This window comes from Equus przewalskii, chromosome 2, assembly GCF_037783145.1.
Source record: "Equus przewalskii isolate Varuska chromosome 2, EquPr2, whole genome shotgun sequence".
NCBI classification, from domain to species: Eukaryota; Metazoa; Chordata; class Mammalia; order Perissodactyla; family Equidae; genus Equus; species Equus przewalskii.
In genome coordinates this window covers 77272953-77299243 of record NC_091832.1, presented here as the reverse complement: position 1 = coordinate 77299243, position 26291 = coordinate 77272953, and the positions used below count along the sequence as shown (strand labels likewise).

Here is a 26291-nt window from a genome sequence, read left to right as displayed (position 1 = left end):
GTTCGTATCAGCCTGTCATTGAGAAACTGTTCATTGTTCCATGTGCTTTTCCAATCAGATTTTGAGTCATCTCAGCTAAAGGCCACATTCTAGGGGTGAATTCATGAAGGTAAATATCAACTTTTGATGTCTCTTGGCAGCCACCCTGCTGGTGACCTCCTATGGGGCTGTTCATTTCTGTTCAGACTTTTACACTTTGCAAATATATTCTCTTCTTCACAATTTAGCATTTAGTTTCACATGATCTTGTTTCTTTCAAGCAAACGTATCTCTGGCTAGTTTAGACCTTCCCTGAGGGCAAGGATTAGGTTAATGCTTCTGCTCTGTCACTCAGGCCTCCTTACATTGGTGGGTGTTCAACAAGCACATATTAAATCTGACTGTAGGAGAGTCAGCTCGTATCATCTAACCACAGGACAGTAAATCAGAGCATCATTAAACTTGAACTTCGCACCAATTGTAAAAGATTTGATAACCATAAATTCCTATTATTAGCAAACGGTTTGGGGATGGAATTATGTGCTGTCAGCCAGTGACTACTTTATTATGAAAATCATCAAATAGGAAGTAAATTGTTGCTGCGATTATGACTGTGTTACTAATAATTTTCACTCTTTTACAAGGTGTTATTTTTAGTTAGTTTTATGATGAACAGGAAAGACAGATAATGATGTTTTTCTTCCCTAGCAAATAATATAACAGCTCATAGAGACAGTGATAATTCTATCCTTATATAATACCATACATTAGAGCAAAGGTGTGAATACCATCTCTACTATTTACTAGCTCTGTATATAGAGCAATTTTTACATCCTCTTTCAGCCTGTACTCTCCCTTGCAAAATAGGAATAATACCTATTGGGAGGGACTGCTGAAAGATTAGACTTCAAGTGGCTAACTAACCTAGTAGAGGGCTTGGCAAGTAGGTGCTCAATCAATGGTATGGTAGCATTATCACAAGGCACCTGCCTGCTCCGTGCCTGCTCTGGTTCTCTACTCAGGCCCTCAGGAATTTGAGCGCATCAGGAAAGGAATGCAGTCTGCAAACAGCCTGCAGCCTTCAAAGGTCATGTTCTTCTCTCGCTTCTTTCCTTTCGACCTTCCTCCCTCTCTCTCTTCTTTCTTTCTTTTTTCTTTCCTCTGGTTCTTTCTTTCCTTTCTTTGCATGCCACATGGAAAACTTTGAATAGATTTTTAAGCCTTCCTTTTTATCTTCTAAGAAATTCCTCATATGAAAGCTCTTGAGAACTTCTTGAGAATTTTGCTAAGCTTAGGAGTGTCAATTTCCAGGATGATGTCAAACTATTATAGTCATTTATTTGGAAGTTCTTAATGTAGATGAACAGTAGGTCAACTGTGATTAGAGATTTTTTTTTTCAAAATGCCCTAGGATAACATACAGTGCAGGCCTCATTTCCACTGAGATTAACCTCAACGCCTCAGCAAAAACAGTGCCTACCACAATCCCATGAAATAATCTTAGAAGTAATAAATTATGACTGGTTTCATTTGCACAAATATTTTGATATCATGAACTAGCTTGCTTATTCAAACTGACCGACTGAGATGGAGAGCTACAGATAGGAAGGTCAAGAAGTAGATGATGTTTTTGAAGTTACTGCGTGGGGTTTCTGGTGAGACTGGAGTGGGGGGTTAAATCAGCTGCCATATGGGGAAGGAATCTGGGTCTCAGCAGACAGGCAGCATGGCGTACTTGAGATTTGAAAACTCATTCAAATGTTTTTCTAAGTGCTTGAAACAGCTATGAGAAATAACTTTTTTGGGGAAAAGATCTTTGGGCAATCAAGTTACAAAGTGTATTATATGTAAGGGCTAAGTCCTTTGCTACTTTATAACCATTAGCAGCATATTGAATCAAAAAATTTCTTGGTTCCATTACATTTAGGAATTCTTCATGGCCTTGAGTCACACAGTTAAGAGTTTGAAAGTGACAAAAGAAACAGCTGAGCATCTGATAGATTTCCAAGCAGTGAAATTTTTGTCATATTAAACTTAAAGGAAGATGATTCTTAAAGCTCAAAAATGGGAAGGAAGGGGCTAGGCAATACCCAGGTAATCTGTTACATAACTCACTTAGAAGAGGTGTGGGATGATGAGAATGGACAGGACTATATTATAGAAGTGGCATTTCCAGAAAAATGTGTTTACTGAACTCGTTACAATATGGAGTTGATCAAAACTTTAAGCATTCACCATTTAAAACTAATGTCAAATTAAAAATGAATTTTAGGGGCCAACCTGGTGCCATAGTGGTTAGGTTTGCACACTCCGCATCAGCGGTCTGGGGTTCACAGGTTCAGATCGTGGGTGTGGACCTACATACTTCTCATCAAGCCATGCTGGGGTGGCGTCCCACATACAAAATAGAGGGCGATTGGCACAGATGTTAGCTCAGGGCCAATCTTCCTCATCAAAAAAAAAAAAGAGAGAGAGAGAGAGAGAAAAGAAAAGAATTTTAATCCAAAGGATCATGTGTAAAACAACAGTTTAAGAAATCTGAAGTGATTTTTTTTTTTTTTAGGAAGATTAGCCCAGCCAACTACTGCCAATCCTCCTGTTTTTGCTGAGGAAGACTGGCCCTGAGCTAACACCCATGCCCATCTTCCTCTGCTTTATATGTGGGATGCCTACCACAGTGTGGCTTTTGCCAAGCGGTGCCATGTCTGCACCCAGGATCCGAACCGGTGAACCCTGGGCTGCCAAGAAGCAGAACGTGCGAACTTAACTGCTGCGCCACAGGGCTGGCCCTGAAGTGATTTTTAATAACAACAGAAAAGTTATAATATTATCTTATATGTTAATATTGTCAAAGAACTTTTATAAAATATTACTTGTTTGGATAAAGGCAAAACAAAGGTTAGTGTTCCCATATATTTGTGGAAATGCAGATCTTTCACTGCTAGAAAGACTCGAATCTTCATCTGAAACCCAATTCCCTATTTTATTATATTTAAAGAATATAATGATAAAACAGGCCAAGCAATTTAGCCGAAGGCAGAAAGCTAATAGTAAATGACAGAATTGAATCTGAAATATGTTAAGCATTCCAAGCCAGTGTTCTTCCTAGTAAATTAAACTCTCTCATGTAAATAAGTTGCCAATTCATCCTACTAAAATGTCTAAGTGATCAGTATGGTACCTAGAACAAAGCACAAATGGAATTTCTTCATTTTCCAAACTAATAGTCCGAATACTGTGTGAACTAAAAAATGCATTCAGAACTTTACCTTGATCATGAAGAAAAATCTCTTCTCCTCATGGTCTCCTTAGGGATTTTAACAACAGAATAGGAACACACAGCTCTGTGTACCAGTAACCTGAACATTTCTATCGACAGAAATTAAAGAAGTTGTATCGTAGTATGGGTAAGAGCATATTTCTATAAATCTACATAAAAAGAAGCATCTCACTAGATCACGCAGTATGCTAGGGATCTGAATTGGAGTTCACAAAGGCAAAGTTTACTCCACAGGGGCCCGAACCTCTGACCTCCTTCTTTCTCCTTGCCCACCTTTGAGTGAATATCTGTGAATACAAAGAGGTCTGGCAAACGATTCTTAAGCCGGTAGATGGCTTCCATAAGCATCCAGCATGGCCAAGACTCTATTTCAACTAATCTGTAGGCAAGTCATAACCACCACAGACCCTTGCTTCAGGGCACTGCACTACATTTAGATAAGGTTCCCTTGATTTAACTTTATGAAATGTTTCCCTGAAGTGAGGTCCTTTCCATAACATTTTTGCTTAAATACTTTAATCCAATAAGAAAACTTTCTCCTTGATTTCCATGAGATTGTCTATACACCAACAGAAAATCCTTTTTTTCTCTGTTCTTACTATAAGTTTCAGTGAGTGATAATACTTGTTTCTGTGTTCCCAGAATCAGTCTACTGGGGCCCACAACTATGCTACCTTACCTGCAGTAAACATGGACTAGAAGATAATATTCATACCACTCCTTTCTGCTGAAAATGGAGGTCTAAGTATGAACAACGGTGCCAAGGAAGCTGGGAAGGTGGTCCTCAAGTTCCATTCTGTATCTTCACACATGAATCAGAGGCAATGAAACCTTTTAAGTTGTAAGAGTCTTGTTAAATATGTTAATTTAACTTTTGCTAATTACACAGCAAAACAATAAGCCTTTTGTAAAAGTTAGGGTTTTTGGAATCACTTTTGGAAAAACTTTAGAGGGGAAATCAAATCATAATTAGATACAATTCATCAATCAATTGGAAATAAATCCTAAACTGGCATCTGCGTGTATTATAAAAGCCAGACGAGGTAGTCTAAAGACCAGCTTCTTCAGAAGGTAGGCTGTTCCCTAAAGAGAGCTGGGATCTGAACATAGTCTGCCTCTCCAAGCGTCAGGGGCAGATGAACTGAAAAAAGTGTTTTATTTGAAAGCCCATATAGCAAAAGGATATTAATAATTTAATATTGGAGATATGATGGCATAAAACATGAAATTAGCTGAGAAAAGAAAGGCCAGAGCAGAATCATAACAGTATATTTAAGATCTGTACATGTAGAAGTCTTTATTATTAACGACTGAGCTTGTTTTTTTCTTTTTGGGTAAAACTGTATCGATAGATAACTAGCTAGCTAGCTAGTCATATGGGTATTTCTTTGGTCCTAGAAGTTGTCCATACTTAAGTCATTGTGCCAAGTGGACAACTCAAACAAGAGATCTCATCATTACCCCAGTTGGCCGCAAGGCAGCAGTCGAAAGTAAAGGCATGGCATAAAGAATGGCATTCCAACATTCCCCAAATCCTCATGGAGTGCCAAGTATAAAACTCTTTCTGAATCAATGCGGGAAAGTGATATCTAGTCAATAATCAAACAGAGAAGGTGGGAAAGGGAACACCAAAAAGAAAGGGAGGTATTGTGAGCAGAAGAGGAGAGGATAAGATGTAGGAAAAAAGGTGAAGGGTTGGTGAGAGGCAAACATTGGGTGAGCCAGACATGAGTTTTGGGAGTTACAGGATACATTCTTTCTCTACTTGGAATGTTGATTTTGAACATTTCAAAACATAAAACCAAAACATCTCATTAGCCAAGGGCAGAGTCCCTTGATCTCAGACTTGGTCAGATCCCCACCCTTCATTTTAAGCCCTCTTGGGAATGATTTTTTTTTTAAAGTTACAAAAGTAATTTCTACAGAGGTCAAAGGATAACAAAACTATAAATTATGCCACTGAGCTAACTAGAGTCAAAAGAGTTGGTGGAAAGGGTACCGGCAAAACCTTCACTCTAAAGAGAACTTTATTCTGTGGCCAGAAGTGCAGGTAGGAAAAATACTAAGTGTAAATTTGAAAACTGCACTTCAACTCCTTTCGGTTTTTAACACCAGTTATGGAGATTGTTATTTTTGCACCATCAACACCTCTTCTTCTTTCTAAGGGAAAAAGGAACAGTCCTACTTTCAGGGACCATTTCTCCACCACTCACAGCCCATCACTTGGCTTCGTGAAGGGCACATAACCCAAACCTTGCCAAGCACAGTAAAACATGCTCCTGGCTCCCCCTCTAGTAACTGGTCCAGGGATGGATATTTGGTTCACATCAGGCCACTCAAAACTCTTCTGAGAACTTTTGCAGGAAAAGTTCCTGTCTCCTTCAAAGATTGCAAGTGCTAAAATAAAATGTTCCATGTCTCTGCCATTCTGTGAAGACAGACTGATTGAGAAGGAAGTCAACCACAGGGAAGCAAGTCTATAGAGACAGAGAAGAAAAGACAGAGAGTTGATGGCATCATTCAGAACTGGATAAAGCCTATCCCAGAAATTTTCAGAAACATAATCCAAACATTTCCTTTTTAAGTCAGTTAGAATCACTGGTTAATTATTTCGGCTACTTGAAACTAAAAGAGTCTTAAAGTATACTTCCTTGTATGAATCTGACTATCTTCCGACTGATGCCATTACCTATTTGGCAAACTTAGTTTGTAGCACAGCTGTAGCACAATTTTAATATTATTCCTAAACACCATGCAATATTGGTCTTCATGGTCTGCTCTTCTCAGAGCCTATGTAAATGTGGCCTAACCCGTGGAGAAAAGAGGAAGGCCATCTCTTCTCTGTAATAGAATGACCATTTAACATCCTATTTTTTTCCTTGGTTTATTTTTAATATAAATATTTCTAACATCAGTAACGTTGAAATCGGTCATTTTGTTCCTCCCAAAACTTGTGCCCTGAGGCAAAAGAGAATGTAAGCTTTGAAATAAAAAGCATTGGGACATCTGTAGATTTTCTTTGCGCACACACATGCGGGCACCCACCCAGTCACTCACCCATCCCCCTACCCACACAGAGCTTCAACAATGAAGGGAGTAATGACAAAAGAGGAATATGCTTTCTGCTGTTGGATCAATGAGAAAATAATTAGGGAAAGTGTAGGTATGAGGGAATACCTAAGTGTAAAGTTTGTGTTTGAGAAATAACAAAATTCCTCCAACTATTCCAAATGCCTTCAAATTCTCCTCCAGCCTATTTTGCATGCTTCTGTCAGTATCCTATCCCTAAAATATAGTCCAGTATATGACCCTGTTCACAACAAAACCCTGAGGTTCTGACGGCATAACAAAGGAAGCCCAAATCCATCACCTTAGTATTCAGAGTTCTTCACAATTTGACCCAGTACAGCCTCACCCCTTACCACACTGCCACAGCATCTCATGCTCCAGAGAAACTCACTGCTCACAAATTATTCCCTGTTTTCACCATCTACAGTCTAACTCTGCCTGGAGTACTCGCTCCTCTTTAACCCACCTAGTATTTTATTTTAACTTTTATTAAGTATCTATTAGGTGCTAGTCAGCTGGTGAAATCTCAACTATTTTTCAATGCCCAATACACATTGTATTCCCATACCTCTCTCAATTATAGCTAATCTATGCTTTAATACTTACATCACTTCTTAGTTATGACAGAGCTCTGTAGCAGACACTCCTGTCTGCTTCCACAGCTTCCTCCGAGGCACCCTTCCCTTCCTTAAAACAGAAGTGATTTGTTTAGGTAACCAACCTGCATGTGAATTGACACAGATGGGCCCCTAACACAAGTCTTAGGGATGAATAATGAATGCTCTAAGTCAACCCGGTTCCCCTTCTCCTTGCCAGTGGTTGAGCGAGGTATACCATGGAAAGTAGCCATACCATCATGTATAACACCAGGCAAACTTTCTCATCAGATCTTACAGCAGGCTTCCCATGGGGTACCTTAAAAACGTACTGATATTTTTGTTTAACCTATCTTTTTCTTGCCATCACGTACAGGAATGAAATTCTGAGTTATAGTCCAACAACTCGCTACTTAATCTCAGGCCCAGTTCTGCAGGTTCAGGCTGGGATATGTAGGTAAGGGGCTTCACGTGGAGCCCTTGGATCTCTCAGAGAGAAAATTTAGGATCACTTATGCCAAGTAGTGATTAGAGGCAACTTTTCCTTCCCTCGATCCTTTTAAGGGGTCCATGAAATGATTCTGCTTGGAAAATAAATTCTTATGATGCACTTACGGGTTTCTAAGGTCATTATCAGCTAAATAACAATACTGCCTTCCCTTATTTCAGTAGTATGGTTATGGAACTAAGGAATATTTTTATATGGTTTTCATAAAACAATTATTTCCTTAAAATCTTATCATCCACAGCATGCACTCCATTGTAAAATTGATAGAAGAAATCTACACCATCTTTGAAAGTTACATCTACTAGAGTGAAACACAGAAATGAGTATTTGAGTTTTTGAGGTCTGCATAGCAGTGTTAATTCGTGAATTCCAATTTTTCCATAATAAATTAATTATAGACGATTGCTGGTAAGATACACAGTTATGGTATGAATTAGAAAATGATCAACAAAGCAATCTAAACATACTCAGTTACAGTAATAACTGTACCTTGTATTTACCAAAATTCTGGGACTGGTGACATTTTATTTTAATGGCCTATTTATTTGTCTGCTTCTTTCTCCAGACTATGAGCTACTTGACGTCACAAGCCACCTCCTTTTCATTACTATCGTCCTCTTACCTACCACAGCGCTCAAGAAGTGCTTGTTGAATGTAAGAGTAAACAAATGAGCAAATAATAATGCCACATTAATTTATTATAAACAGCAGGAAGAGGAAAATGTTCAAAAGTTGTTTTGTGTGTGTGTGTGAGAGGAAGCTTGGCCCTGAACTATCATTTGTTACCAATCTTCCTCTTTTTGCTTGAGGAAGATTGTCCCTGAGCTGATATCTACGCCAATCTTCCTCTATTTTGTATGCGGGACGTCGCCACAGACTGGCCTGACGAGTGGTGAGTAGATCTACGTCTGGGATCTGAACCCATGAACCCCAGGCAGCTGAAGCGGACTTAACCGCTACACCACTGGGCCAGCCTGACAAAAGATTTTTTTTTTAATTTTAAAGATTTCAAAGATTTTAAAATTTTGATCATCTTAAATTCTAAATATCAAAAAAAGCTGTTTATTTCATTTAGCATATTTAGCATTTCTATAATTAAAATTTTTCCACATTGGACCAGTTATAGTATTTCCTCCAAAAAAGCCTCTGTTGTTTTGGTGAAAAAGAGGCATTATTTTAAACGGGATGGATTGAAGAACCTACCCGTTTTCAAACGCTGTCCCTTATGGTCTTTTCTTTGTAAAATTGTACATATAATAAGTAGATTACTTACTTAACAATACGAATAAACAAAAAAGATTTTAAAAAAAGTAGTTTTCCAATAAAAATGTGCCCTCCTAGGGATGCCACATTCAGTAACATAAAAGCCACAGGCACACAAACAACGATGAAAAAATAAGACATATTTGGGCATTTTTTTACATCAGAGTGTATACACACAGACACACACACACACAGTATTCATCTTTCCCCTCCTGGTCCCACCCCAATACCCTCGATCATATTGCCTGTATATCTTGTCAGCCTGTAAAAGCAATAAAACCTAATTGGCATCTGACTTGTTTTGCTCTTTGTAGTAATATCAATCTTCAATAGCATAAAAACACAATTCACTCTTTTTCTTTATAAAACATGATTTAAGAAGCCAGTAGGGCTATAAGGAAAAAGTCAAACATCTCACTTGAGTCTGTCCTCTTTTAAAGCCAAAACAGTGATTCAGATTTTCTAGACTCTCCTTTATTTCAGACTTGAGAAATATTTAAAATGGGGCAGTTTAAATTCTTAACCTACCTTTTAGGGCGGCCCATTTTATTTTAGTTCTGTAGCAGTGTCATGGAGAAGTGTCAATTTTGCCACTTTTGAAAAAAACAATTTTAAACTTCAACTTGAGAGCATCAAGCCTTGTCAAGAAAAACTTTATTTTGCTTCACAACAGTCTACATTCCAGCTACATGATGGACAAAGTTGGGCAGAGAAACTCCTCTTAGTATATTACAACCCAAATGATTGAATAAATGAATGAAAGAAAACCATTGTTTTTAACGCAATACTGAACTCTCAGGAAAATAAGAGAATTCTTTAGAGGACAAGCAAGCACGAGAAAGCACAATTTCACTGAGGTAAATATGCTCTGGAGCTCTGGGGGATCTGCTGAGCCCACTGTACAAGAGCAGGAGTTTAAGGGACCACAAGTGGTACAGAAGCTTGGGGTCAGATCCTAACCCCGTCCCTTCCCTCACCCCTAATGCCCACACGCTTTCCTCTGTAAAATGTACCCTTCATTGGGAAACCACATGGATATGTCAGCAATTAATCTGAGAACTGACTTCTCAATAGCTCCAAGACAGTGGAATGGTATCTTAAAGGTATTGAGAAAAAAATAAACACACAACTTAAGATTCTATATCCAGTCTGACTAACTTCTAAGAATAAAAGTGAAATAAAGAAGAACTGAGTATTTACTACCAACAGGGTAGTTGGTACCTACTTAAGAGACTTTTAAAGAAGTACGTAAGGATGAAGTAAAATAATCCTACAAAAAACAATCTGAAATGTGAGAAGAAATGGTTAGCACCAAAAGCAGACACATAGGCATAGCTAAAGAAACACTGATTTTACAAAGTAATAAAAATAACGTCTTACTTGTGAAATTAAAGAATATAAAACTAAAATCCTCAGTATCGACCACATACCAATCAGGAGCGTGAGTAACTGTAGCGAGAACCAAACCAGTTGGGACAATAAGGACGAAACCACCTACCCCACCCAGTTAACTGTTTACAGTCACATGATATGACTATTTTATCGTTTTTATTATTGCCCAGGCAAATAACTACTGTTCATTGCAGAAATTTCCCAAAAGAACCATTAACTCCTTCAAGTGAAAGCACCGTTTACAGCCTAACACTGCTGAACCTGTAGCCTGAAAACCCTTGCCTTGTTTCCACCAATTCTAAACTATTACATCCTGAGCCTTAGCCAATCCTAAGCAAGTCTCCACATGGGAAGATCCATTTTATTTTTTTATTTTTTTGGTGAGGAAGATTGTCCCTGAGCTAATGTCTGTGCCAATCTTCCTCTATTTTGTATATGGGACGCTGCCACAGCACCGCTTGATAAGCAGTGTGTAGGTCTGCACCTGGGATCCAAACCCACAGACCCCAGGCCACCAAAGTGGAGCATGCGAATTTAACCACTATGCCGCCAGGCTGGCCCAGGTGAGATTCATTTTAAACCAAACTTCAAATCCACAACAAAATCTTGTTTTGCTACTCCTTCCCAGACACCATTAAAGCTGTCAAGGTGATCTTCTCTGTCACCATGGTAAGCAATAAATTCAGCTCTGTCTTATCAACATAGTGTGGTGATATCTGGGGAGTCAGCATTCCACAGTAGTTAATATGCTCTCAGGTAATTTTAGATTTTGAGAAGGAAGGTAAATATTGATGAACTTTAGATATTAAGTTAAAAACGCCTTTCTAAGGTAGCCTTTTAAAAACACAACTTGACGTATAGAAATTCGTAGAAAAGAAAAATGGAAAGAGAAGATAAACTAAAGGAATGCAACAAAGGAAACCAAAGAAACAGAAAAACGAGTACACATAGATTGTACAAAATAGTAGCACAGAATCTAAAATATGTATAATAAGAATCAGTGTACTACGTTAAATTCCTAAGTGAACACATACAGACTGTTTCACTGAATTTTTCTTTTTAATGCTACTCACGTTCCTTTCACATGAGACAACCAAAACACATGTAGCCACAAATGCTAACATGCACGCACATGCACAAAGAAGGACATAGGAAAGTTGAAAGGAAAAGAATAGGAAGAATGCCATGCAAATAATAACTGCATTTACCTGATGTAGCTTTCTTAATATTAGGCATAATATATTTTAAAGCAAAAACAAAACATTAATAAAGATTAGACAAAGTCACATCTCTGAACTTGTGTGCACCAACCAGCAGAATTTAAAAACATATAAAGCAAAAATTGACATCTACAAGGTGAAACTGAAATCTATTTATTCTCCATCAGAAGAACTTAACACATCTCTTTCAGTAATTGATATATCAAGAAGAAAAAGAAATCAGGAAAAATACGGATGTTGTGATCAACACAATTGCAAAAATTGATGTAACACACATACATAGACTGCTGCACTGCACAACTGAAGAACACATTTTCTTTTCAAGCACATTTGGACAATTTAAAAATATGAAACCAAGTTTTAAATTTCAAACAATCACAGACAAAAAAGCCATATTCTTTATCTAAAATACAATTAATTTACAAATCTACAATAAAAAAAGCATTTAAAAAGCCTTACACATTTATATGGAAAAGGAACAATATTCTTCTATGTGAACTATGGTTTAAAAGAAGAAAACAATAGATACTATAAAAATCTTCAAATGGACAAAAATAAAAATACCATATTATCAAAACTGGCAGGATGCATCTAAAACAGGATCAGAAATCAAACTTATGTCACTGATAATAAACTGACAATACAAGCAATCAGAAGTGTCCGTCGCCTACAGAACATTCTGGCTAAAATCTTTAAGCAGGACCTAAATATGAAGACATATTCAGACAAATTAATACTGAGAGACATTCTGCAGAACAAATGGGCTGGACAGTTCAACAACATCAACGTCAAGAAAGCCAAGAAAAGAGATACAATAACCAAATGCAATGTATAATCAATGATTTATAACTGAATCAGAACATAATAAGGAAAAAGAAAACAAAGGAATGAAAACATTTTGGGATCATGGGAAACAGAAAATCAATTATATATTAGTAATAGTTTCATATTAACGTTAAATTTCTTTTCTTTCTTTCTTTTTCTTTTTTTGGTGAGGAAGACTTGCCCTGAGCTAACATCTCTTGCCAATTTCCTTCTTTTTTGCTTGAGGAAAAATAGCCCTGAGCTAACATTCATGCCAGTCTTCCTCTAATTTGCATATGGGACACCTCCACAGCAGGGCTGGCAAGTGAAGCAGGTCCGTGCCTGGATCCAAACCCATGACCCTAGGCTTCCAAAGCAGAACGTGCAGAACACCAACCACTCGGCCACAGGGCCAGCCCCAATGTTAAATTTCCTGCACGTGAAAATAGTATTGAAATTACATAGGAAATATCCTTGTACTTAGGTGATACATAGTGAGACGTAAAGTGTCATTATATCTATAACTTACTTTTAAATGCAAAAATTAAAAGACTAAAAGTTTTTCCCCAAAGGGGAAAAATGCCTCTTAGCAAAGTAAAAATGAAGTACTTCAAATAATAAAGAAAAAAAATCTCCATCAATCATCCTACTCAATATTGATATGTTAACTGCAAACCGTTTACTGGCAGTGGCCAGAGATGAAACAATTTCAGCAGCAAATAATGAGAGCATTGGGTTATACCACAAAGAACAAAATAAATGCCCATGAAGCTATACTGACATAAATGATAAAGAAAGAAAGAAAGGGAAAGAAAGTGAAGAAGAAAGGAGAAAGGAAAGAAGGAAGGAGTGCAGGAAAAAAGGAAGGAAGGGAGGAAGGAGAAAAGAGAAGTCACAAATTTTCTTTACTGAAAAATTCCAAATAATATATGTATATATTCTCCCTTCCTCTGGGAGGTGGAACTTAATCACTGTCTGCTTGAACGGGGGCTAGACTTAGTTGCACGCCTCCAACAATCGCACATGAAACGGAGATGCCTTATCTTACTGAAGGAGAAACTCACCCTATGTGATCAAAGTGATCAAGGGTTAATAAGCGAGAAGGATAGTATGCAGCTTCTGATACGCTGGAAGAAGGCATATCACCTTTTTGGAATCCTTCCCCAAAACCCATAACCCCAGTGTAATCAGGAGAAAACACCTGAAAAAAACCTAAATTAGGGGACATTCTACAAAACACCTGACCAATGTTCTTCAAAACTGTCAAGGTCATGAAAGACAAGGAAAGGGAGAAACTGTCACAGACTGAAGAGATGTGGTGACTAATTGCAATCTGCTTATCCTGAAAAGGATCCTGAAAGAGAAGCTGGGGACACAAAGTGGAAAAACTGCTGACATTTACATAAAGTCTGTAGTTTAGTTCATAATATTGTATGAATGTTAATTTCTTAGTTATGCAAACACACCATGGTTATGTAACATGCTAACATTGGAGGAACCTGGTTAAGAGTATATGGAAACTCTCTGTACTATATTTCCAACTTTCTATAAATCTAAAGTTATTCCAAATTTTAAAGTTTGTGTTTTAAAAAAAAAACAAACTCTAAAATCAGCAAGAAGACAGAGATACCTACCAATACAATCAATAGCTTAATAAGAGGTGAAAAATAAAGAGTAAAAGAACTGAAAGGAAGAAAACTCTTTTTTTCACAAACCTTATGATTTTTTGCATAAATCCAAAATAATTCCCAGAATAATTATTATAATAAGTAAAAGCTTAGCATCTTGTCAGATATAAGACCAATACTAAAAATTCCATTGCTTTTCTATATATCAATATACAATTAGAAATTAATTTTCAAAAAGGGATTGTAGCAAGTCTATAAAGAATACAGAAGTAAATCTAAATAAGGATGCAGAACATCTATATAAAGAATATTTTTAAACTGCATAGACAATAAAGAAGATCCCAATAAACGGAGAAACAAAATTCTCAAGGACAGGAAGAGTCATTATTATAAGGATGTCAATTTTCTTCAAAATGATCTATACCTTCAATCTACTGCAATAAAAATCACACCAGGAATTTGCAAAGAACTTGACAGCTTATTTCTTAAAAATGTATTAAAAAGTAAAATAGTGAGGATGCTTCAAAAGAAGAAGAAAATGAGGTGAGACTTCCCTATCACATAGCTTCTATAATGCTACAGTAATTAAGATAGTGTCATTTTGGTACATAGATTGACACAGCTGACCAAAGGAACAGAACAGATAGTCTAGAAACAGACCCGATCATATACAGAAATCAGATCTGCAAGTTAGCTGGTTTTGCACATCACTGGGGGAAAGAGTGACTATTCAATAAATGATGTTGTGACATTACTGGATACCCTAATGAAAAAGCTCAAACCACAGACAAAAATAAATTACAGATGGGTCAAGGACTTAAGTATGAAAAGCAAAGTTTAAACAGCCAAACAGCCCAATAAAAACTGGGCAAGAGATATGAGCAGGCATTTCACAGGAAAGGAAATATGAGTAGCCAATAATAATATGAAAATTTCTCAATCTCATTAGTAATGAGGAAAAACAAATAAAAGTTAATCTTGAGGTACAATTTCACACTTACATACTACCAAAAATTAAAAGAATGACAAATCAAAAGGTTGGGAAGAGAGTGGTGCAACAGAAATTGTTGTATATTGTTGGTAGAAGTACAAATTCATCACTTTTAAAATCAATTTAACTCCACCTAGTAAAGTTGAAAACATAAATACCTTAAGACAGCAATACCATTCTTAGACATAAATTCAAAGAAAGTTTTCTTGAACTTTTGGACAAGGAGAGCTGGATACAAGCCAAATGTTCATCAAAGTAGAAGAGAAAAACAGGCTGAATACTCACACAACGGAACACTGTACATGAAGGAAAACAAATAACTTAAGCTATCTGCATCAACATAAGCTAACTTTTAAAGAATCATATCACATTGCTTAGTTTTGCTTGTTTTGAAATGTATCAAGTCACAAAAGTAAACACATAGTATTATCCCATTGATATATATTTCAAAACAGGCAGAAAATAATTTCCTTTTTATAGGATAATACAGAGAGAAATACATCTATGTGGTCAAATTATAGAGAAAAGCAAGAGAGATCAAGAGAAAAAAACTTACGGCGATGATTATATTTTCAGGGAAAAGAAGAAGGTGTAATCAGGAAGGAACAAATCGAAGGGATTTCAGAATTACTGGAAGTCACTTTTCTTAAGTTGAGTCTCATACTGAGTGAAGTAGCTAGGGGAGGCACGCTGGATGATGGTTTAATTTTTATATTGAACTACTAATATACATTACATACACACATAACTATGTACATAAAGACACACACATATAATGCTTCCTCTCCTGTAACACAACCCACTAGGTGTGCAGGTGTCATGTGGCCCTCTGGGTATTGACCTGTAGGAACTGGAACTCAGGAAGAGTCACAAGAAGCGCTAATACTCTGGCTATTGTTGTCACACAGTTCTTTGTCTCTGACCCAGGCGTCTCCTGTCTTCTATCAGCATCCATGAAACTGGTAGGCTAACTTGCTACTTTGCAAGTAGGACAAGAGCTTAAAGCCTTCACAATTTTTGACAAGATTATGGAATCCTGTATATGAAAAGAAGACAAGAGGTGTAGCATAGCGTGGTGAAAAACTACCTAAATGTCTGTTAAGAAAAATCTGTTTTAGCATTTGTTTAGGTATAAAATATGAATGAGAGCTAGGGCAGTCGCTTTACTTCCTGGACCTCTGTTTCCTTGTCTATAAAATGAAGGGTTGAATAACACTGTCTCTAAAATACAGCTAGGATAGCTTCTGTTCTCAAAGACTAAGATTATAGATGTAAGGAAAAAAATAACATGAAATGCATAGTCACAGAAAGAAGAAATGTTAAAAAATCTAACTACGTAAATGTTAAAGATACAAATTGTGATGACAGCAAGTGCAAACTTTATTTCATCTGCTTTGAAATATTTATCTGTATTATACCATAAAATGAAAATCCTCTTTTAACTTATATATCAAAGAGAAAATAAAGAACCCTACAAAGCAGCTCAAGTAAAATATTTTCATGATATACAAATGCCATTGAAGTGAAAAATCTTCAAAAAGACCACTCAACCTTGACAAGTATATTCACATAGGATTTAAAGAGTAATATTTGTATGACATACAGTAGGTGGTCTTTTGCGTGGGTGAAATGCTCCAGCTGACTTTGGTCCATGAATGTTTCCAGGAGAATTATGATGAATTTCTACCTGGCAAACCATAATGTCAGCCTAAATTTCAAATTCTGCTTTCAGAACTGTATTTCTTCTTCATGATGAAATATTCAAACTTCTTAATCTTGCATGTGTGTACGTAGCCATATGTGTACCTCCAGATACTGGATACTATCATGTTCCCATGCATACTGCTTTGTCTTTTAACAGCTTACTGTTTATTTTATTGATTTGGCTATCAGGAAGCTCAAAGGTAAAAATTTTAGCACTGATGGTAACAGATTTTTTGGTACAACTGCAAACAGATGCATTGGCACAACTGCATTCCTTACTTGGCTTTTTATTCTTTATTCCTTATTTAAAATTTTTTTAGTCTATATGTGTTTTTTACTATAAATTACATCAAATTATTTTCAATAGTAGATAGAAACATAGCTTAAATAAGATTGGAAATTTCTCGGATCATCAGAAAAACATAACTACAAAAGATGCCATTTAAAATCACATCCTCAAAATGAAGCAACTTGAAAGACTACAATAGTTATTACACTCTGTTAAAATTTCAAGTATGATTAACTTACTTGCATATGTCATCTTCTGGGTCTTCAAGCCCAAATCTTTCATCAAAGGTAAGTTGTATCCATACATTTTCCTCTACTGCTACTAATCTCCACACCAAGTCCATATTTCTTGGATAAGTATGAGGAAACCTTGGGCTGTGAATACTTCCATTAGTAGACACAGTAATAATTCTCTCATGCTGGGGATCTTGTACTCCTAAAGAAAAAACATAGGCATAGACACACATTTAGAATAGACATTTCAAAAATCACAGGTTTCAAAATAGCTTCTGAAAAAGGGTATTCAACACAACTCCAAAGTTTCACATGAACTGGAATTACTAAACGATCTTAAATCTTAAATGACCTTGAAAAGAGAAATGAGATCAAAATAACAGTCTCAATTTCTTGTTGTAAGGGAACTATGAGCACTCTAAAAAGATATTACATTATAAGAAATGTTGCACAGGGCCATCCCCAGTGGACCAGTGGTTAAGTTTGGCATGCTCCGCTTTGGCGGCCAGGGTTCAGTTCCTGGATGTGGACCTACAGTACTTGTCAGCCGCCATGCTGTGCCAGTGACTCATGTACAAAATACAGGAAGAATGGCATAGATTTTAGCTCAAGGAGAATCTTCCTCAGCAAGGGGAAAAAAAAGAAAGAAATGTTGCAGGACTTCTCAGTGACTTTAACATGCTAATATGAATTTTAACTTTCTAAGAGGAAAATATAGTATAAAATAGCTTCCAAGTTTATTAAGCATGGCAACCTTTTACATTATGAAATGCTAAAATATGTTGTTAATAATATCTTTCTTTTGATTAGAGTGTTGGGGGGAGATATGAGAGGGAGGGCAAATTGGTGTTGCTGAGACAAAAGTGTTCTTTTACCCACCCACTTGGGAGTTAGTAATCAGAAGAAATACATAATTGATATTTGTAAAATGAGTGGCTGTTCATCTACACAAAAAATATAAGAAGTAAGATAGTTATGCTCTTTTGGGCCATGAAAATACAATCCATTTAAGTATGCTAAATTCCAGTAACAAAAAAAACCTTTAAACTATGTTTTATTCAATTTCTAAAATAATTTTATGAAAATATTTTAAAAGTCCTAAACTGGACCTTAAACACATGAAGTAACGTGCATGGCACAATACCCAAGACTTAATTTCTTTTGCAACTTTTCTGTACTTATAATATCAGGACAACAATTTTAAATATAGCAATACCTCATTAGTTTTCATGATTTCTTACATATTACTAGAAAACTAATATATTTATTGTGCACAAAGCTATTTGGATTGCAAGAATTTCTTTTTGCACCCATTCTTTCCGTTTTATTCATGTCTATTTTCTTTTTATTGAGGTAACATTGTTTGATAACATTATATAAATTCAGAGGTACATCATTATATTTTGACTTCCGTATAGCATGTGTTCACCACCAAAAATTGAGCTGCCATCCATCACCTTATACGTGTGCCCCTTTACCTTTTTAGCCCTCCCCTCAGCCCCTCATTCTTCAACAGAAATTACAGTAATGGTAGCAAATTTTCAGTTAGTATTTATGTCACTGAAAACACATTATTGCACATTGATAAAATGCAATTTAAGAATATTGCCCTAAGAAACGTCTTGAATTTAAGAATTAATGTCAAGGTTCACTCATTAGTTAGAATAGTATTAAGGTTAAAGAATAACCTGTTTTAATGTTAAAGTACCCAAAATAATTTTAACAAGTTGTAGTTATGATTCTTAAAGCAGTTTTTTCATTCTCTTAAACTTGGCTGTTTCAACAATATCTGGTAAGCACTATTTTACATTGTCTAACTTACAATTAGGAAGACAAAGTAAAGACAAATATAATTTTTTTTAATATATACAGTGCACATCATGGGGAATATCATAATATTAGTAAATATGCTTTAAGTACCATAGGATTTTTAAATTAAATAAATAATTTAACGCCACTATTCTTCTCAGTGCCGAAACTTGTGGTCAGTAGTAAGTAACCTATGCAGAAATATGTTCTCTGTTCGTACTGGGTGCTAATATTTGATACTGCTATTGGTTATATTAACATAATCAATACCTTTTCTATGCAAATTTAGGACCAGTATATCTTCTAAGAACACAGAAAGATCTAACAAGTTAAAATCGCTAAATTTTCCCCAATCTCTACATTTTCTTCCAATAAGCTACATTTTTCAGAGGTGTTTATACCAGGTGTTTATATCAAGAGTCCTTCTCCTTTTTGCAACTAATTCTTTTTAATGAATTAATCTTCCTAATCACATTTATTAAACTTTAATATTTGCCCCCATTTTGCCTCAAAACAAATACCTTTTATCATCTAAGGCATTCTACAAATGCAGCAGAGTTTATTCTTTCATATACAACCTAGAAAATTACATGGCTACTAAAAGAACTGAATTCTATTTTTACATCTTCAATCAAAAAAGCTCATGGCTAAAATGTATATACTTAAATTGTGTTTACATTGTTTTTTTCCTTTATAATTCATAATTCCATTGAGATATATTTAAACATAATTTAAAGACTGAAAATCTAGGCCTTATTTGTGGTAAAAGAATTCTAAATTTCCTTTTAGGTTAAATTGCTGCTCCCAAAAATTCATCTCAAAATGCAACGAGGTTTGCCACCAAACACATACGGTTTGTACATGACTGTCAAAGTCTTATGTAAATCTCAGACAACTAGGCCTATTATCAAAAAAAAAAAAAAAAGAAGAAAGCAGCAAACATTAAGTTCTACCAAATTAAGACTCTGCACTTACAGTTCTGTTGTTTAAAAACTCATCTTTCCAAACATATACCTTTACTAGTATTTTAGGGATGAGGCAAGTACATATTTTGTGACTATTTTATTAAATTTTTCCTTTTCCTGTGTCCAATGGACAGTACACTTAAAGTACTAATGAAATAAAACACATGTTTGTAGTGAAATCACTCAAGTACTCACAACATACTCCTTTTGCAAAGTATCCTAAACATGAATAAATCTTGTTCACCTTAGATAGCTCATCATGAAAAACGAAAATACATATAAACACTAAATTTTAAAAATCATTTCACATTGTCCTGCTGAACTCCCCTTAGGGCAGAAGTATTGAAAACTAAAATGAAAGAAAAATAGAAAAGAAAAGGAAAAGAAGGGAGATTAATAACGTAAATAGTATAAAATTGTTGACTATATACATACACATACAATTCAGTTATATAGAATCTTATATATCTGTATGTATTCAATAAACTTAGCATTAAAATCAAAGCTATTTCATAAATATTGGCCTGGGATTTCATACTGTTAGTCCCCTTAGAGATATAGTTATTATGAATGAAAGAGGATAGGAATAAGAGAGTCATAAAAACAATAAAAATTCCAATACTTGAAAATGTACTATTAATAAAGATAATACTGAAAAAAAGGTTTCTGGATAATGCATAACTCACAAAAAAGAAAACTCATCCATGCTAATGTTTTAAGCTGACTGTAGCAGAAAAGAATGCAGGATTAAGAACCAGGTATAAAGAAGTCTCCGATCTTGGTCTAGTTTGAGAGTTCTGAAGAATGCTGGTTCCTGTTTCACACAGGCAAGCCTGTGGCAATGTGTCACCAGTAAACTGGTAGACTTCACAGGTGTCCTGTGAGATTTCTGATGTGTTTACTTCCAACCATACATTATTTTCAAATTGTGTTTTAAAAACAAGTATTTCTGTAATAGTCAGTTGCATCTATTTCCAAATTCATATTTGAAAAATATCCGTATTCACTGGTCTTATTTGTGCTTTGCTCTGTTCATGATTTCTTTCACCTGTGACAATCCTTTATCCTAATCTTGCCAGTTTGTTTATATAGCTATTTCTGCTTTCATTTGCATTAACTCTCAATTAACAAATTTCACTTTTAACAAGTTGGTTAAAATTACATGACACATATATATGTATATGTGTGTATATATACATGTCTATATGTAGCTAGTTTCACTGGTTCCATGAGTTGGTACCTTTTTGCCTAGAAAATCCTGAGTAATCTCACTAATCTTAATTCTCTAGCGAGAAGATATACTTGAACCCCACAGCACAAACAGATCTCTCTCCATAAATTCCAAACTATATAGAAATACTCATTTTCATGCTTAATATTTTAAATTCTGACTATTAATACAAAAGTACAATAATATACAGAGAACTAAGACTCTAGTTTTTGTTTTATCATTGGCTCCATCTACTGTTTCAGATGCCTTTAAAACAGCAGCAAAATAAAAGAAGGTCAATCAACATTAGTGTTGTCTACCTCAACTGTTTACAAAGTGCAAGAATAAATATTCACTAGGAAAAGATAAGAGACTGCTACATTAAGCAAGCCATTCAAACAAATGTAATTATTTAAAATAAACCCAATTGAAGTTCTTGCATTTATCCCAGAAGATAATCATTTTATTCCTCAAGGGAATGAATAGTCAAAAACCATATATTGAGAACCTATCATGTTTCATGTACTGGACCAGGGGTTTGGGACACCAAAAACAAAACAAAGCCTTATCCTCTTAATGTGACAACTCCTAGGACTACAGCTTAGTATCATTCCTAGACTAGGTATACTAGTAAACTAATATTCAACTAGTGAAACCCACTTCAGACGTTACCTCTTTTAGAATGTAATTCTTCATTCTCATTGTCTATTCCGTTAGGACTGCATATTTTAATCATAATGTATGAGTTGAACTAATTTTCTTTTCTACCATAGTATGAATTCCTAGAAGGCAAAACTATTTTTCTTGAAGTCCATAACCATTATCTAGCACGGTCCCTGGTACATGGCACTACCTAATACATACTGATAGTATAGAGAAACTTGATATCCCAGAATATGACAAAAAACTATTTTACATATTACTTCAACATTTCATCCTTCATTCCTAAGTTTTCAGACACTGTACATATAAGGGTAAGAAGATTTTACAATTTATACTCCTCCCCAATTAAAGTCTCTTAATTCATATTTGATATCTTACTCAAAGTTCATCTATTATAACTTACATATATATTTCAGCTGAAGGTGATAGGTCTTAGAGTACTCATTATTGAGATTTGCCATTTTCTTAATATGCTTGCTTATTTCTAAAAAATAAAACACGTTCTATAATTTTACCACACTGAGAATGCCACAATTGTAGTTATTTTATCTTAACTCTGAAATATGAATCAATTAATGATAAAATTTATTTTAGGCAAGACACTTGATATTGAAGTTTATTTTTTATAAACTGGAGATAATCACAGGCTGTTTTAAAGTTCAAATGAAATGATAAATGTATAAATTAACCACCTTGATAATTACAAATCAGTATGTACATGAAGGAGAAACTTTGTCCATCATATTCTGTCTAATTCAAATACAATGAGAAGGAAAATTTATCATGTATCGAGTTCTTCTTCTGTCAGCAAAAAGGACATTGCTATGTAAGACAATGCAAAATTGGTCAATATGTATAAGGATTCCAATTTCACAAAGATCAAATTGATTAAGCAAGAAGAAGTGACTTTTAGGCAGTGATTTCAAGTTTTTGGTTAATTAAAGAAGCAGGAAAAGGAGAACTTTGTAGAAATTTTGCCATTTCCTAGATCTGACACTATCTTTAAAAAAGTTTGAATTCTTTTCTATCTAATGAGAAGTCCAGGAAATCAGCCATTAGCCTCCTAACTATGAGCAACGGTAACAAATGGGGGCCCTTGTTCAGGAAGTTCAAAACAAATCTTTCATACACAATGAGAGTTAATATAGTGAGCATCTTCCCAGCATCCCCCACCACCACTATGAAACAGCCACTGGATAAAGAAAGGCTGGATTGACCCTACCCAGAAGTATGCCTGGAAAATCAATAGATAAGTCCATTTCCCTCACTGCATGGATGCTCTAATGGGTCAATCAGAGTCAATCCAATGGCTTTTTTTTTCAACAGTTGGGAATTAGACCATTTTGAGTACAGAAATATGGTCCAGAACTACTATTCAGCTGTCATAACAGAATCCAGTCTGATGAAAAAGTTAATGCACAGAAGTAGGCAGATACATGGTGGTACACAAAAATGGAGCTAGATCCCAGCTCAAACCACACAATAAATTCATCCCATCTCTGGGCTTCTCAGATGCATGACTAAATAAATCACTTTTACTATTTAAGCCAATTTGAGTTAATATTTTTTATACATACAACCAAAATCATTATATAGTGAATGTTTTGCCATTGCCTGGGGTGACCTTGGTTTAGGCTGGTCATCCTGGGGTGATTATTATTAGTGTTCCCTTTTCATGTTCTAAAATATCCAAATCAGCATCAGAAAGGATACAGCAAGTAAGGTCTGTAAAATTCTTCTGGTATTGAGGCATGAGATATAGAAATGGTAAAGATTTGACATCATGGTACTTTAGCCTTAAGGTAATGGTAGAAATAACCTATTTTGGTTTCATACAATGAGCTATAACATTTTTAAATGAAGGCTCAATTATGGAAGACAAACTGACATAATCTTCTTACCTATTATGCTTCCACGTATATAAACACAGACTCTCCTTAAAGCCTCTACCATACACCAATTAGTAATGAACATAATGGTCTACACACAAAATTGCACACACCACTATAGTGAAACATGTTTAGGTGATGCTATTATTTTTTATTCTGTGGTAAATTGTGCATTTCTTTATACACCACAAAGAGGTCAAAAGCAGAATGTAGAATAGAGATAAAATGGGAGTAATTCACATTATATAAAAAAAAAATTCACTTTAAAGATTCACTATTGATTTCATTTTTGCAACATTTAATCAACTCTCTTGTTGAACTAATACTATTATTCAATGAAGAAAGTTTACATAAAATATTAGGAGCTCTGAAATATTTTAATCAGCAAAATACATTTACATGAAATATTATTATGACAAAAACTGGCTAATGCGATTAAGCACAAATTCATATTATATAACTTTAAACAAACAAATAAGCTGATTTAGGAGAAATACGTTCAATAAAGCACCTCATCTGTTTTGGAAACTCAATATCGGTCAGTTTCAATCTGCACTGGACATATAATTTACAACATTCAGATTGAAGTTTACCAGCAAGTTCAAATATGGAATGTAGCTACCTATTTCCTTGTGAGCACACAGTGCCTAGATATAGTACTGACATTTTGATGGGAAGATGTTTAAAATTCTTCAGGGCAAATAATAACGAAAAAGTAATCAATACAAACTTACTCTTTCACAGAAAAAATGCAAATAAGGCCATTATTTCAGGCCTTTAGTGAATATTTAAAATTTAATTTTAAACTCTGAATTAGATAAAATAAATGATTCCTAAGAAACAACAAAATCAGAATATATTTATTTCAGTCTTAATATATTCAGCAATCATTAATGCTAAAAAAATGAGATTTTACTGCTCCCTACTTATATTTAGCATTTCATGTTCAAAGGCGGATGCATGTAATTTGTACACAATGAGCCTATGAATTTCTTATGTATAATATTCAAAGACAGGAAAAATAATAAATTTGGTCACTTTTATACAAATCATGTCCTCTTATCTTATGTTTTAAATGTTATTAAATGCTGTCAGTAAGTGATAAAGTGTTTGCATTGTCATTAGGAATATTTGATAGTTATAAGTTATAATTGTAGCAAGATCTTTAGTTTTAGGAGTAATTCCACATAATGATATCAGGAATAAATGAAGAGCAATTATACTGGGACATGATTGCCCCTCACAGGTTAAGTTTAAACGAATTTATGTTCACGAAAGTTCTAACCATTCTGCTCTGCTGGAAAACATCACTTCCCACCACACACTCGACTCTCAACAACTCTTGCCAATCTTAAAGTGATGTTAAGATATGAATAAAACATAAATGTGAGGCTTTTAAAAGAAATGGAAGCCATATATTAATAATACAATACATAATTGTGGTGGGAAAATCAGTTGCTTAAATTTTATATCTCAAATCAAAGACATTTTTAATAACGATGATGAGAATTCCTAATCATGCCAAGCTTTTTAATCTCACCTTCCATTATTTTATCATCTATCTTGTCTATTATAGAAGAATGACTGAGCGTAAACATGAAGATGTTAAGTATATTTCATTCCAGAACTGGTTTGAATAGATCGGTTAGCTGAATTCTTCAGCAAAAGCTGGCTTTAAGACAATAGTTTTAAAATCAAACCAAAGATCCAGAGGCAAGAGGTCTAAAAAGAGGAGCTGAAACAAAGGATGGAACAGATTCAAGAACATATAGATTTTGAATAAAAATTCAAAATAGGGACTGAATTAGACTTTACAAATTTCACCAGAAGTTTCATTTGTGACGAGAGATTATCCTCCAACACCTCATTATTCACCAGTTCCTTCAATATCATCCAAAAATACCCACTTCCCTATCTTCTGATCTCAGTGAAGACTTTGAGGATATGTCTGTCAGACTGGACACTGTCAGAAGCCACAATAAGATTTGAGAGTCCTTCTTTATGGTATTTGCACTGTTTATATGACTGTAATCCCCCAGCCAGCAAACGGACCAGCTGCATTCATGACCTCCCAGCAAGTGAACAGACTTGTTTGAAGAGAGCATTTCCTTGAAAATTCTTGCCCATGAAATCCAATTTTGATGTTTAAAAACTCTCACCCAGGTTCCCTATAAATCTATCCTTTCCTCTTCTGAAAGAAATGGAACACTGTCCAAAAAAATGGAGCAAAGAGATGGAAAAAAAATGCCCAAGGGCTGAGGGAGAGCAGGAGAAAGCTAACAGGAAAAAAAGTACAAATTATACTTAATTACAGCAAGTGTAACAATACTAATTATCTTGGCAAATGGATATTACTCCTATTCTCAAGTTGAGATAGGGCCTTTAAAAGAAAGATATGCATAACATAAGCCTTAAGAACAACTATACGAATCATTTAAAATACGTCACTTAAATTTACAGAGATCTATTTCTGCACAACCACACAAACTATCAAAATTTTTATTTTAATAGCAGTTATCATAGTTCAAAATTTGACTGTGATGTCATATTCTGGCTAAAAGTCAACCAAGTCAACCAAACAAAAGATTTCTGATGGGGAAGCAAAATGCCAAAATAAAAAAATACAGACTGAAATAGGTCTTAAGACTTTTACTCCGTACTTTCTGCTAAAAGAAAATACTATAAATGAAGGATGGGAAAAAAGTCTAAGAAATACCAGAATAATCAATTATTACACTTGGAGAGAGATACTTCTACTCTGTCTACACCATAACAGTCAAAATAATCTGCCAGGGGAAA

The 26291-nt window shown here is 35.0% G+C and overlaps 1 protein-coding gene across 6 annotated transcripts in view; it reads right to left on the bottom strand.

Annotated features, from left to right (window-relative positions):
• PDGFC (platelet derived growth factor C) overlaps window positions 1–26291 on the bottom strand; it is a 207751-nt gene that overhangs the window by 75661 nt on the left and 105799 nt on the right. For all 6 annotated transcript variants that reach the window (XM_008514442.2, XM_008514444.2, XM_070608823.1 and 3 more), the window contains one exon: window positions 16963–17158. In XM_008514442.2, the coding sequence (XP_008512664.1) occupies window positions 16963–17158 (196 nt within the window). The remainder of the gene's footprint in view (window positions 1–16962; window positions 17159–26291) is intronic.